Source organism: Solanum lycopersicum, chromosome 10 (assembly GCF_036512215.1).
Source record: "Solanum lycopersicum chromosome 10, SLM_r2.1".
NCBI classification, from domain to species: domain Eukaryota; kingdom Viridiplantae; phylum Streptophyta; class Magnoliopsida; order Solanales; family Solanaceae; genus Solanum; species Solanum lycopersicum.
In genome coordinates this window covers 4,107,211-4,123,519 of record NC_090809.1, presented here as the reverse complement: position 1 = coordinate 4,123,519, position 16,309 = coordinate 4,107,211, and the positions used below count along the sequence as shown (strand labels likewise).

Genomic DNA, 16,309 nt, shown 5'->3' with positions numbered 1-16,309 from the left:
ACTACAAGGAGATGTTGGGAAACTCCAAAAAACCCATAACAACGTTTGTTCAAATGCAGCTACAACCAACACATCTACATCAGGACAACCTACGAAAAAGGAGGAGACTAAGGTAAAATACACAAATACAAACTTGAATAAGTTATTCTCAAAACCATATACTCCTCAAAGTACCCAAAAAGATATGTCTGTCACCCCACAAACAAATACCTACAAAGCCAGTTAGATTCCCAAAAACAAACATACAATTATATCTCCAGAACATATATAGAAAATATATACAAAGTACAGACTTTTCTCAACCAGAACCCTAAAGCTAAAAATACGAAAAAACCCGATGAAGACTACATAACCCAGCATTTACAATGATATAATAAATTAAATGCACAACCAGGAACTAATCCAAACTTAGTAGCAACTTGCTACAACTATGGACTGTTAAGTACCGTATATACGATAACAGGAGACGAGATATCCAAGATACCAGAACTATATAAAGCTTTTTTACAGTATAAAAGAGTAACCAAAGGTACTCTTTTTTAAATAAAGTTCTACGCAGCTACGGCAGAGATATTGTATGACGAAGTCAAACCTACAATACAAGTTATAAAAATCGGGCTGACTAGGGAAATGATAATCCCTGAAAAGATAGACACCCAGGAAGAAATACAAAGAGTAGATATTCCGGAATTCTATGCAAATAAAAGAACTATCGGAATAGCTACTATATTGAACGAGATAACAAACAATTATCTAAATGAAAATGCCATATGGACATACTACAACCGAGATCAAACAATAATCTATTCAAATTGCAAAGATATATGATCAGCAGACGTGGAATAACTAAGACAATGGATACTAAGTCTATTAAGGCCAGAAGCTACACCAACAACAAGAGCTATAAGGAAAAACATTTATTTCTCCTAATCTGATGACAAGATACTGCAAGTTGATAGGGCAAAAATATCCTGATCATTTATGTTCAAAATGTGAAAGAGAAGATAATTACGTACCAGATGTACAATTAGAGTAAAGATGGAAGAAGCAAGATATCGAAGATAAGATTTTCTGTAAAAATCGTAAAATAGATAATTAGTGTGTCGGCCATAAAAGGCCAATCATGTAAAAAGTATTTTGTTTTCTTGTGTTAGTCGTAAAGTAAATAGTGTGTGTGTGTCGGCCAGAAATAAAGAAGAGGCCATTATGTAAAGTAGTAATAGTAAGTATTTTGTTTTCTTGTGTCGGCCGAATATAAAAAGTCAAGGTGTAAAGTAGGAGTGTCGGCCATTTTGGCCAAAAGCGTGTAATTTTTGTGTATAAATAGAGGGTTTTCCCTCATAAATAAATAATCCAACTTCTTCCCACCCTCTCTCTTACAATAATCGCTTCCACCCCAAAATTGCTCAACAACCACAGTATCAAATATACTCCAAATTGACTTTATCACAAGTAAAGAACCCGCACATTTTAAATATGTTTTCAAAAATATTTTTCAAGTAATTAAAATTATTTTTCACATATTTTATTTCCATGCTTGGAACTTGTATATCATCAAAATACACATTGACAACACGAAACCTTCTTTTGGAGATTTAATCCATAGAAACACCCATTGCAGGCACAAAAATCACTAATTTTATGTTACTAGTGTTTTTTTCCCTTTCTGTCACAACTAGACATACCACATAGTATTTAGAATACTAACAATAAAAATTCAATCTTTATAAACCTTGTTTCTAATTTAACAATAAAGTTTTTATATTTTTCTAATTGTTAACCGAATGAATCTTGAATTTTGATGAAATTTATATATCAGTTTTACATTCAGACAGAATAGTTAACCAAAAAGGTTTTGATCTCCAGAAATCTCAATTAACATTGTTTCTAGCTAACATGAAGATTTTATCTTTCTCAAATCATTTAGCCTTAATATCCTACGAAGATTTAGTTCTCTTCAAGTCAAAATATTCATTCAAATAAAGTATTAAACAAATTGGTGAAGTTTCTATATTTTTCAAACCAATGCATAGTCTGATTTATTTGTGAAGTTCTTATATTCTTCAAACCAAATGAGTGAAAAAAATCAGAAGATTTTAGTCTCCAAAAGTCAAACACAATCAAATTTAGTAGTTACAACCCAATTTTTTCATAGAATTATGTATCAAACTTTGTGTAAATAATTGACGTGTCTATAGTAGTTGAAGAAAAAAATTGAAACGCCTGCATTAAAATAACAATTATCTCGGTACTTTCAATATCTAGATTCATCTTTGTAACTTAAGAATAAAACGAAGATAATGGGTATGATTATCTGTTACAAACATGTTTCCTTTATTTCTGTCAATTCTTTTTATGAGGTAAGTTGCATTGAAGTTAGTAATAACTATGGAGTTGCTTAAATTCTTCTTAAACCCCCAACCCCATCTCTCAAATTGAGGATTCTTGACTGCTTTTACTTGTCTGCTATTGCTTAAAGTTGAAGTCTTTATTGTGAAGATGATGGAAAATATTGAGAAGATATTTGATCCAGAAGAAGTGATTGAGGATTTTGAGGTGATGACAAAAGATGCTGGGAGGATTCAACAAGAGACACTTGAGAAAATTCTGAAAGAAAATGGGGGAACAGAGTATTTGAAGCAATGGGGTCTGAATGACAGAACTGATGTTGAGACTTTCAAGGCTTGTGTCCCCATTGTCAGTCACAGTGATTTGGATCCTTACATTCAAAGAATTGCTGATGGTGATCTTTCACCTATTCTTACTGGAAAGCCCATTCAAGCCATCTCCTTGAGGTAAGCAAAAAAGTTTCTCTTCTGTTTTTCAGACCCAACTTGTGAGCCGTATATTGTTGTATGTTTAAAGAGGAAATATAATGGTTAATTTGCAGTTCTGGTACTACTCAAGGGAAGCCAAAGTTTGTACCTTTCAATGATGAATTGATGAATTCCACAATGCAGACATTCAAGACTTCTTTTGCCTTTAGGAACAGGTAATTTGCTTGTTGGTTCATGAAGTTTTTTTTTGTCACAAATACATCATATAGCCTATGTTTTATTCTTTCAGAGAATTTCCCATTGGGAATGGAAAGGCTTTGCAGTTTATTTACAGCAGCAAGCAGTTTAAAACTAAAGGTGGTTTGGCAGCTGGAACAGCCACTACCAATGTGTATAGAAATGCACAATTCAAGAAGACAATGAAGGCAATGTCTACCCCAGTTTGTAGTCCTGATGAAGTGATATTTGGTCCTGATTTTCAACAATCCTTATATTGTCACCTTCTGTCTGGTCTCATTTTCCGCGATGAAGTTCAAGTTGTTTCGTCTACGTTTGCACATAGCATTGTACATGCTTTTCGAACTTTCGAACAAGTATGGGAAGAACTTGTTGTTGACATAAGGGAGGGAGTCTTATCGAGCCGAGTCACTGTACCATCCATAAGATTAGCCATGTCAAAATTGTTGAAGCCTGATCCAGAATTGGCTGAAACAATTTATAGCAAATGCTCAAGTTTAAGCAATTGGTACGGCTTGATCCCTGAACTCTTCCCGAATACAAAGTACATTTATGGTATCATGACAGGTTCGATGGAGCCTTACTTGAAGAAACTGAGGCACTATGCAGGAGAATTACCTCTATTGAGTGCAGATTATGGTTCTTCTGAAGGATGGGTCGGAGTAAATGTTAACCCGAAATGCCCCCCTGAGATGGTTACTTATGCAGTGTTACCAAATATTGGCTATTTTGAATTTCTTCCACTCGAGGAAAATCTCATTGGCGTGGAGCAAGCAAATTCTTTAGTCGGCCTGACTGAAGTTAAACTTGGTGAAGAGTATGAAATTGTCTTCACCAATTTCGCAGGTACAGTTTTCTTGCACGTCTTTTCTTGAAAATTCTATGCTTGTTGATCATTTATAGGAACACAGTCTTATTATTCAATTATTTTTCATGGTTAACGAGTTCTGCACTAATCTTTGTGACTTCATGTAATTCAGCTGACTGAGTCGATTCCTCTCAGCTTAGACTTGTGGAGTTTAGTATTCGTTCTTTATGGCAATATTGCAGGAAATATGATTACTTACATATGCCTGCCTGGCATCAAATACTAAGTTCTGCTTAGATAGAAAATATTTATCATTTTTTTTATTCCTTATTTTGGAATTAACATATTTTTTGTCCATATTCTGTTGTGCTCATATATTCTGCAATACTTGCATGTGCTTGATATTCATTACCCTTTTGATATTCATTTTTTCTGTCTAGTTGTTCCACGTCTACTACACTTAACAGATTTATTCAAAATAACTACCTATCGGTCTATCTATTGCGTCAAATACGAGTTTTGCTATATGTCCTGATAGTATAATTGACGAGAGTTATGTGTTTATATATGCAGGTTTATATCGTTACAGACTAGGTGATGTTGTCAAGATAAAAGGATTCCAAAATGGCACTCCAGAACTCCAGTTTGTCTGCAGAAGGAACCTTTTGCTGAGCATTAACATAGACAAGAACACTGAGAAAGATTTGCAACTAGCCGTGGAAGCTGCAGGCAAGCACTTAGTTGACGAAAAACTAGAAGTGATGGACTTCACCAGCCATGTTAACGTCTCAGCTGATCCAGGACACTACGTTATCTTCTGGGAACTGAGTGGGGAAGCAACTGATGAAATATTGCAAAAGTGCTGCAACTGTCTGGACAAATCGTTCCTGGATGCAGGCTACGTGAGCTCCAGGAAAGTGAATGCAATTGGAGCACTTGAACTGATGATTGTGAAGAGGGGAACCTTTCATAAGATATTGGATCATTACGTTGGATTAGGAGGCGCGGTGAGCCAGTTCAAAACCCCTAGATGTGTTGGTCCAAAAAATAGCTCATTGATCCAAATACTGTCTAGTAATGTTGTTAAGAGCTATTCCAGTACTGCTTTCTGTTAAATTAAAATATGTATCTTTCAAAATTCGTAGCCCTGCTGGGATTTCTTATCTTAATATATAATATTGTAACATGTTGTCGGTTGATGTGAAGCCAACGAGCAAAGAGAGCAGAGAGCTTATCGTTTCTTTCTATTATACTTGAAAGCTTATCGTTTGTTTCCATCATACTTGCAAAATAGGTGTGAATTTGCTTATTTGTAAACAAAGTATCATTTGAATGTGAATGGTTTAACAGCATAGACCAAGTGTCCTAATTAATCATAGTGATCTTCCTATTCAACTAATTCAAACAAACACCTCATTTTACTAAGGCATAGTAGTGTAGTGAAACCCTAGGTGGAATCGTGTAAGAGAAAGGGAAAATCGTATAAGAGAAAGAAAGGGGAATCATATTATGTTTCAGAGAAATAAGAATGGGTGAAAATTGTTATCTATTAGAGAAATGAGGGAAAAATTCGTTATTAAGGTCTTATGAGTCTATGTGGAGGTGAGGTTATTTGTTGCTTATGTGGCGTCCACATGGTGTCCAGGTGCAGTTAACACACCTCTGTTAAAAATAAGGATAAAAGTGACCCAATACTTTAACAGAAGGATATTTTGAGCCAGAATTTAGTTTAAGGGTATACTGAGCTATTTCTGATAGTTCAGGTGTATTTTTGAGCCTTTTCCAATCTACTTTTGGGACAACTTTAGATATACAGGTCTAAAAAACCGAAATATGTAAATGAAATTCAAGTATATCAAGAGTAAGGTATTATGATGATGAAATTCAAGTATATCAAGAGTAAGATATTATGATGATGAAAGTTTTCGAAATCCAATTGACATTGAAAAATAAAAGTTTTCTTAATTTAGTTTTCACTCAATAGACTTATGACAAACATCTTTACGCAGATGCTTTACATGCTCTTCTGTGATATTATTATAAATGACTATGTTGTACAAGTTTACCAACACTAAACTCACCAAGGTATGAATGAGAAATCTTATAATTTCTTATTATAGACGTTAACAATATGCATGTATCATTACAATCACGTTAAAAAACAATTATTGAACAAAGATACATTTAACAAAATTTTAGGCATTTTGATTTACATTAAAACTTCAACTTCCTGTTTTAGATTAAACGATGTGGGAATTTTCAGCAAACAAAGGACAACTTAGACATAAATTAGTTGATAATTGTTTGAAGGATGTAATGACTTCTATACAAATCATATAATATAATTTTCATTTATTTTAACATCGGTAGAAACTTCTCTTAGTTAATTTTGGATGAAGTGCACAAATAACCGTTATTAGGAAAGTTATTCAAAGAACAATCAAATTTTATAAAATTTTGCCGTTTTACTATTAACTTTAGACATTTGACTTTTAAGTGTCAAACTCGACTCTGAATAATCAGATAAACCTTATATAATTTTTGAAATGGACTAAAGTTTAAATATCATATCTACAAGCAAAATACTTGCGTTAACTTTGTTAGGTGTGTAGCAAGAATTGATGGGAAATAGAGAGAAGGAGAGGAATTTGAAAAAGTTTAGAACTTGAAAGGTTGGGAACTTGAAAAGTCCTCTAATGCTTTAATAAAAAAGGCAATAGTCCCTCATCGGTAATGGAAATGAAAATAGGAGAGTTTAAATAAATAAACACTCCTATTAATTATTAAAAGGGTTGGAAAGAGGGACACCCCTCGCGCCGTTGTCGTCGCCGCTCGCTTCGGCTTTGGCTTCGGCAAATGATCGAGAGGGAGATAATTTTTTGGACAAATTTATTTTAATTATTTATTTAATTAATTAAATGGCCAAAAATTATTTCAATTAATCAGTTGATAACAGAAATTAACTGAAATGTTTTTCAACTTTTTAGTTAACCCGACCCGACTCGAATCCGCGCGCGTTACCCATTTTAAATTCCATTATATTTAGAAAAATTCCCGCCACTGTTCTGAAAGGTTGCAACTTTCAGGAACAGTCAATACCATTTGAAAGTTTGCAACCTTTCATTAATGGTTGTGTCAATTCTAAAAGGGTTGCAACCTTTCAAAATATATTATTCTTGCCTATAAATACCATTCAGTCTTCAGAATATTGACTTACGAATTTTTTGATCTTCCTTCTTCTTAAAAAAACACATTTTTCTTCGTGTACTTTCCTGCTGTGGATTGATTCGCTGACAGTAGAGTTTTTGGTATCTATACTCTACTGATTAAGATCATTTTCTTCCAACCCGAACTCTTGTATCACAAGCAGAAAAAATGGGTAAATTCACAGGTGTGAATTTCAAAAGATGGCAGCAACGAGTATTTTTCTGGCTTACCACTCTTGGTCTGCAGAAATTTACAAGTGAAGATACTCCAGTACCTGCTGATGATATGCCAGACAGGGAAAAATTTATGATTGTTGAAGCATGGAAACAGTCAGACTTCCTATGTAAAGGTTACATTTTGAGTGCTTTAGAGGATGACTTATATAATGTCTATAGTGCAATAACAACTTCAAAAGAGTTCTGGAATGCACTTGAGAAGAAATATAAGACAGAAGATGCATGCTTGAAAAAATTTGTGGTCGCAAAGTTTTTAGACTATAAAATGGTAGATAGTAAAATTGTTGGAACACAAGTGCAGGAACTTTAACATATTCTCCATGATCTGATTGCTGAAGATATGGTAGTAAATGAAGCTTTTCAAGTGGCTGCAATGATCGAGAAGTTGCCTCCTTCGTGGAATGATTTCAAGAATTATCTAAATCACAAGCGTAAAGAAATGAAGCTTGAAGATCTTGTGATTCGTCTCAAGATTGAGAAAGATAACAGAAATGCCGAAAAGAAGTCACGTAAGAGTTCAACAATCATTGGAGTTAATATTGTTGCAGAAGCTCCTACCAAAGACAAAAAGAGAAAGAAGTCCAACGAGCAGAATTCAGAACAGGCCAAGAAGAAATTCAAAGGCAACTGTTATAATTGTGGCAAGGCTGGTCATAGATCTTCTGATTGTCATGCTCCAAGAAAGGACAAAAACAAAGGCAAAGGCAAAATTCAAGCAAACATCGTGGAAAAGATGGAAAATGCAGATGACTTGTGTGCAATGATATCAGAGTGTAACTTAGTTGCAAATCCCAAGGAGTGGTTTCTCGACTCAGGTGCTATTAGACATATTTGCTCTGCAAAAGAAGCCTTTGCAACGTACACTTCATGGGAAACACAGCAACAACAAGGATTGCAGGAACTGGGAAAGTAATGCTGAAAATGACATCCGGTAAAGTGTTGACTTTAAACAATGTTCTGCATGTCCCTACTATTAGGAAGAATTTAGTTTCTGCTGCACTACTCGTTAAAAACGGGTTTAACTGTGTCCTAGTTAGTGATAAAGCTGTAATAAGTAAGAATGAAATGTTTATAGGAAAGGGCTACCTCAATTAGGGTCTTTTCAAACTAAATGTAATGGTTATTGACAGTATTAATAAAAATTCTGCTTCTGTTTACTTATTGGAGTTAAGTGATTTATGGCATGCCCGTTTGGGACATGTAAATTACAAAGCCTTGCGAAAATTGGTTAATCTAGAAGTATTGCATGCTTTTAAATGCGATAAGTTGAAATGTGAAATTTGTGTGGAAAGTAAGTTTGTTAAACATCCTTACAAGTCTATTGAAAGAAATTCTAAAACTTTAGACTTAATTCACACAGATATATGCGATATGAAGTCAACACCATCTCGTGGTGGAAAAAGTATTTTATAACTTTTATTGATGACTACACTCGATTTTGTTATGTATATTTGCTTAATAGTAAGGATGAAACAATTGATGCATTTAAGCAATACAAAAATGAAGTGGAAAACCAATTGAATCTAAAGATAAAAATGATTCGGAGAGATAGGGGTGGAGAATATGAATCTCCTTTTGCAGAGATATGTTTGGAATATGATATTATTCATCAAACTACTGCACCTTATACACCACAGTCAAATGGTTTGGCAGAACGGAAGAACAGGACATTAAAGGAAATGATGAATGCCTTAATGATCAATTCTGGTTCACCGCGAAATCTTTGGGGGGAAGCCATCCTTACAGCTAATAAAATACTCAATAGAGTACCCCATCTAAAAACACAATCAATTCCATATGAGTTGTGGAAAGGAAGAAAACCCAACTTGAAATATTTCAAAGTGTGGGGGTGTTTAGCCAAGGTAGAGGTTCTTTTACCTAGGAGGGTTAAAATTGGATCCAAAACAATAGATTGTGTCTTTATTGGGTATGCTGTGAATAGTAAAGCCTGTCGATTTTTGGTTCACAAATCTGATAATCCTGAGATTCATGTTAATGATAATTGAATCAGATAATGCAGAGTTTTTTGAAAACATTTATCCGTATAAAACTGAAAGTGAGTCAACAAGTGAAAGACTTAAACGACCACGAGAAGAATCAATGGAAAATATTCTAACTAGTGAGGAGCCTAGGCGAAGTACTCGACAACAAAAATCTGTTTCTTTTGGACCAGATTTTGTAGCACTATTGTTTGAAAATGAGTCTCAAACCTTTAAAGCAGCTATGTCTTCATCAGAGTCAACTTATTGGAAAGAAGCAGTCAATAGTGAGATTGAATCAATTTTAAGCAATCACACTTGGGAATTGACTGATCTTCCTCCAGGAAATAAACCTTTAGGATCAAAATGGATCTTTAAAAGGAAAATGAAACCTGATGGGACTATTGACAAATAAAAGGCCAGACTGGTAGTCAAAGGGTATAGACAAAAGGAAGGTCTGGACTACTTTGACACATACTCTCCAGTAACAAGGATAACATCAATTAGGATGTTAATAGCACTAGCAGCAGTGCATGATATTAAAATCCACCAAATGGATGTAAAGACAACCTTCTTAAATGGAGAGTTAGAGGAAGAAATTTACATGGAACAACCTGAAGGGTTTATAGTTCCTGGTAAAGAAAAGAAAGTGTTCAGACTTGTGAAGTCACTTTATGGACTCAAGCAAGCACCCAAACAATGACATGCTAAATTTGATCAAGTAATGTTGGCAAATGGAGTCAAGATTAACGAATGTGATAAATGTATTTACATTAAAAACGTTATGAATCATGAAGTCATTGTTTGTTTGTATGTTGATGACATGTTCATAATGAGTAAAGAAATTGACGATATAAATGCTACTAAGCGCATGTTGTCCAGCAAGTTCGATATGAAAGACTTAGGAGTTGCTGATTTGATCTTAGGGGTCAGGATTATCAAAAATCCCCAGGGACTAGCATTATCTCAATCTCATTATATTGAAAAAGTATTGGATAAGTTCAATTACTTGAATTTCAATATACTCAAAACTCCAATTGATTTAAGTTGTACATTTAAAAAGAATGAAGGTCAAAGTGACTATCAATTGGAATATGCCAGAGTGTTGGGAAGTTTGATGTATATTATGAATTGCACGCGACCAGATATAGCATGTGCTATTAGTAAACTGAGTTGGTACACTAGTAATCCGAATCAAACTCACTGGATGGCTATGAAACGTGTGTTGGGTTATTTAAAATGGACACAACATTATGCTTTGCATTATAATAAATATCCTACTGTGATTAAAGGATATAGTGATGCAAATTGGATCACCGGGTCAAATGATGTAAAATCCACGAGTGGTTATGCATTCATACTTGGTGGAGGAGCTGTCTCTTGGAAATCTTCCAAACAGACATGTATTTCTCGCTCCACAATGGAATCTGAATTCATTTCTTTGGATAAGGCTGGTGAAGAAGCGGAATGGCTCCGGAATTTCCTAGAGGATATTCCATTCTGGCCCAAACCTGTTGGACCAATTTGCATACATTGCGATAGTCAAGCAGCAATAGGTAAGGCAGGGAGCGTTATGTACAACGGGAAGTCTCGTCATATTCGATGTAGACATAACACCATAAGACAACTGCTCTCTAGTGGAATTATCACAATTGACTATGTAAAGTCAAGCAATAATGTGTCAGATCCACTAACGAAAGGCCTAGTGAGAGAGATAGTTGAAATATCATCTAAGGGAATGGGTTTACGGCTTAGGACAAGTCAGCATGACGGTAACTCTATCTAGTGGACTGTAGATCCCAAGAGCTAGATTCAAGGAGAAAAACAAAGTCGTGGCTGACGGTTCGACATTGTCATAACTCAATCCATTCTCATGATGAAGACAATGTTCAGGAAAAGGTTAAAACTTTAAGGCTTGTTAATGAGGTAATAAAGCTAAAGTTTTTAATGATTTGCTAAGTTTGGTAGATTTGACAAAATAGTGTATCTACGAGATGACACGGTTAGAAATCACCTATGTGAGTGTGAAGTGGAAGCCACTTCAAAGAGAAATTTATGTCAAAAGCCTATTCTCTATACACTCATGAAACCAGGATGTGTTCATGGCTGAAACGAACACAACCGTAAGAATCATAAACAGTAAAGGGTTAATTGTGTGACATATGGTTGTCTAGGTATACACCAAAGTTCGACGGTTCAAAGATATCACATCTATCGATTGATCGAGTATATCCGACATATGTTCACTACGAAAAGTCCAAGGGGAAACCTACTTATCCAGATGCAATTAATCCTTGCTTGTAAAGTACACAATTGTCCGTGCATTCCTATGTTATAACTATTCCCCATCAATGTGGGGGATTGTTGGGTATGGAGCAAGAATTGATTGGAAATAGAGGGAAGGAGAGGAATTTGAAAAATTTTAGAACTTGAAAGGTTGGGAACTTGAAAAGTCCTCTAATGCTTTAATAAAAAAGGCAATAGTCCCTCATCGGTATTGGAAATGAAAATAGGAGAGTTTAAATAAATAAACACTCCTATTAATTATTAAAAGGGTTGGAAAGAGGGAACCCCCTCGCGCCGTCGTCGTCGTCGCTCGCTCGCTTCGGCTTCGGCTTCGGCTTTGGCAAATGATCGATCGAGAGATAATTTTTTGGACAAATTTATTTTAATTATTTATTTAATTAATTAAATGGCCAAAAATTATTTTCAATTAGTTGATAACAGAAATTAACCGAAATGTTTTCAACTTTTTAGTTAACCCGACCTGACTCGGATCCGCGCGCGTGACCCGTTTTAAATTCCATTATATTTAAAAAAATTCCCGCCACTATTCTGAAAGGTTGTAACTTTCAGGAACAGTCAATACCATTTGAAAGTTTGCAACCTTTCATTAATGGTTGTGTCAATTCTGAAAGGGTTGCAACCTTTCAGAATATATTATTCTTGCCTATAAATACCATTCAGTCTTCAGAATATTGACTTACAAATTTTCTGATCTTCCTTCTTCTTAAAAAAACACATTTTTCTTCGTGTACTTTCCTGTTGTGGATTGATTCGCTGACAGTAAAGTTTTTGGTATCTATACTCTACTTATTAAGATCATTTTACCCTGGGAGGTTATATTCCAATTCGAACCTCGGATACTAGAGGGGAATAATTTCCTTAAGGGGACACTGTGAATTCAGTGGACTTGATTTTCTTCCTAAATTATCAAAAAGAGTATTCAAGATTTTGGTAAGTTTTACAGATTAAATTATTTTTTACAAATAAATTTCTGTTCATCTTATTTACTGGTTCTAAAAATCTTTGTTACTTCGTGTTTCTGAATAATTTATTACAACCAGTAATTTCTGATTTTCTTAACACAGATTGGCAACAAACTTGATATGCGTTAAGAGTTGAAATCCTACACTAATTGAAAGGACATACTTTATTTACTTTGTATTGTGAAAATGACGGCTCTCCCCTAAGTACATCTCTACAATGGGACGAATTGACCAATTAATTAAATTAGAGTAATTTATAGAAATTGTATTAGTTTAGAAGTTAATTACTTAAATACACGTTAATTTGCAATAGCATGAACCTTATCAGAATTTGGTGTGTCCAAATACGTCCAAAGGTCAAAATTAGATGTAATTTATTCTAGATACTCTAAGTGGATTTGCATGGATCTGAGATTTGACAAATCTCGCTCGCCACATTCCCACGTGTTTGATATACAGATACATGCAAATCACATTAGATACATACAAGTACATGTATCTAGTGTGTATGTATCAAGTATGATTTACATGTATCTGTGGTATATAGACAAATCTAGCTCGTCTCCCTCCTATATTTTCTCGTCTCTCTCCCTATTATAACGTATCAAGTAGCAAAATAGAAGTATCTAGGTATATAAAACATGTATCGATATGTATTTGACCTTAAAAAATTGTATACAGTTTATTTAGGGGTCATTTTACATAAATAATATAATATAATATATTAGTTACGACTTATTAGCTATGGTATTATATGTACTCTTACTGTAAATGACATTATTTTTATCACTCCACATAACAAAATACATTATTTCTTTATACTCCTTCTTCCGTTATTACATTTTTTTCTGTTTCTCTTTTCTTCCATTATTTTCTCTCTTTTATTTTTGTCTTTTCTTCCGTCATTTTTTTTCTCTCCTTTCCATTTTTATGTCATTTTGATTCTCTTATCGTAAAACAATGGTCATTATCACGTGGAGCCCGCTAAATTAGTGACTTTTATCACTTGTGATAGTGCAAGATCATAGGCGGATCTAGGATTTGGAGGTCGGGGGTGCCACACGTTCAAGTAAGATGAAAGAATGGTTGCTTTAATTTTGGGTTACAACTCAGGTTATTAATTTTATTTATTTTTATAAATTAATCGATCAAAAATGCATGTAGTAATATTTTCTTTTAGATATTATGTGATTAGATATAACTAAACAATTCAATTTTATTTCTTTTTTGGAATTTGATGTCGTCTTCACTGAAACTTTTAAGAAAAAAAAGATTTTTCACATTAAAATTTGAGCTTGTATAAACCATCTAATAGTATTAACATAATATATTCATCTTCCATTGACTTTATGTGTTATTGGAAGCATATAGTTGAGAAAGAATAAAAATTGTACTTTCAGTTTAGCCATTTATATAGCAAAAATGTCGATGAAGATCGCAAGAACCTTTAAATTAAAAAAAATAATTTCTTAAACTTATGTTTTTTTTAAATTACTATTTAAATATATTCTTCATAATATTTATTTGATGCTCATAATTCTGTACTCACTAATTGATTAAAAAAATAAACACGTTATACTCATATCAAGAGATTAATAATTAGTGCAAGAGAAAATAAAACAAACTCAAAATTAATTATGAAAAGGGGTCAATTTGAATTAATAAAAAATAGTAATAAATAAATAAGAACAAATGTAAAAAAAAAAAGGAAAAAAAAGGGTCAATTGAATTAATAAAGAATAGTCATAAATAAATAAGAATGTATAGAAAAAAAGAAAAGAAAAAAAAAGTAAAGAAAAAAAAGGAGCAAGACAAAAAGGAAGTGTTGATGGCCAGATTCAAATCTTCATAGCCTAGGTGGGTGATCTCCTCCTTTACCAGCTAAGCTATTTCACAGCACAGATGGGAAAACTAATATAGATGCAATTAATATGCATATATACACATATATACAATGTTTTTTCCGAAATCACTAGGTGCCACGTGGCCACGTAGATCCTTCCATGTGCAAGACAAATATGCATGCCATGTAGAAACCAACTTTTAGAGAACTACCAACACTTGACAATTAGTGGCCAAGTTACACATTTCTAATTTAGCAATACCTCACTATTAAAGACTCCTTGTATTGTGGAAAAAAATTAAAAGATAGATATGACCACCTGAAGTTGGTCATCTTTCCACAGGTGTATCATGATTGGTCTAATTTGAGGATAACAGACTTTTAAATATTATTCCATGTATAGAGTTATATCACAGTCAAATTTATGCCGAAAAGAGGTCATTGAACATGATAAGTTTGAGAAAAAATACTCCACATTTCCTGCCTAGAGTGTGCTCCTGCAGTAGCAATATCAAGAAATGAGTTTTAAAAAATATTCTGAATTACTTTCACATCTTCTTATTGCTGAACAACTAACGATATTTTGATAAAAAATCATGGAAGTCGATATATTGATTCTATGCCACTTCCTGAAGTGAATTAGACAAATTGTCACCAATTAGAAAGAGGTCGTGGCTCTTATCGTGGTCATGGCTCCGGTCATGATCGATCGTGATCGTAAAATAAATTATAATCATGATGGTCGTCTTGCACCTAAAAATGACCAGCAATATAAAAGGAAAGGTGAAAGACAAGAAGTATACAAAAGAAAAATTCAGAAAGTATATGTCTTAGATGTTGAGGAATGGGGCACTGGTCGCATACTTGCTGATCATCTAAGCGTCTGCTTTAGCTCTATCAGGCATCCTTGAAAAAGGATAATTATAATCTAGTTGCAAACTTTATGTCTCAAAGATAATGTTGAACCCATTCATAAGATGAATAGTAATGCAAAAGCAAATGTTGACCCTATGCTTCTAAATGTAGCTGATTTCTTTGTATTCCCTGAAGGACAAACGATCAATGGCGATCCCGCGATAATCTAGATAATATCTTTTTCTGTTTGTTTGTATTAGTTGGTATGTATGTATTTTTCTAATCTTGTAAATATAATAGCCTTATTTAATAGTAATATTTTACTTTGTTTAAATTTATTTATCAAGAAAATATGGATATGCCCCAAACTTCGTTTGAATCAATGATCAACCATGAATATATTTGTGTAATTGATAGTGGAACAACCCACGACATATTAAAAAATGAGAAATACTGCTCTTACTTGCTTAGAAGAAAAGGAAATGTTACTACAATTTCTTATAGTTTGAACTTAATAGAAGGCTTTAAAAGAACTATTATCTTGCTGCCTACGGGGACAAAACTTATTATAGCAGATGTATTTTTCTCTTCTAAATCCCCATGAAACCTGTTAAGTTTTAAAGATATTCGCCGAAATGGATATCATGTTGAGACGATCAATGAAATAAATGTTGAGTACCTTGATATTATCAAAATGTCTAAGATAAAAAATATATGTTGAATAAATTATCAACATTATCTTCTAGATTATATTATGTAAAAACTATAGTTGAAGAACATTCTATCGTGAACCATAAGTTTACTGACTGAAAAACTATTGTGCTTTTGCATGACTGAATAGGTCATCCTAGATCAATAATGAGGAGACGAATCATTGGAAACTCAAATGGATATCATTAAAGAACCTGAAGATTCTTATGTGTGATGAATTTTCACGTGCTTCTTGTTATCACGACAAATTGATAGGTCATCACCAATTAAGGTTAACATTAAATCCCCTCAAGTTTTAAAATGTATACATGAGGATATCTATGGATCTATTCACCCATCTAGTGAGTTGTCTAGATATTTTATGGTCCTAATAGATGCATATTCAAG

The 16,309-nt window shown here is 33.6% G+C and overlaps 1 protein-coding gene across 1 annotated transcript; it reads left to right on the top strand.

Moving 5' to 3' along the window:
- Window positions 1-2,343: 2,343 nt before the first annotated feature.
- GH3-13 (jasmonoyl--L-amino acid synthetase JAR6) lies at window positions 2,344-5,513 on the top strand. The gene is made up of 4 exons (XM_004248028.4): window positions 2,344-2,795; window positions 2,891-2,992; window positions 3,067-3,860; window positions 4,396-5,513. The coding sequence occupies exons 1-4, from the start codon at window positions 2,500-2,502 to the stop codon at window positions 4,935-4,937; spliced, it is 1,734 nt and encodes a 577-aa protein (XP_004248076.1). The 5' UTR covers window positions 2,344-2,499; the 3' UTR covers window positions 4,938-5,513.
- The last annotated feature ends 10,796 nt before the right edge of the window (window positions 5,514-16,309 follow it).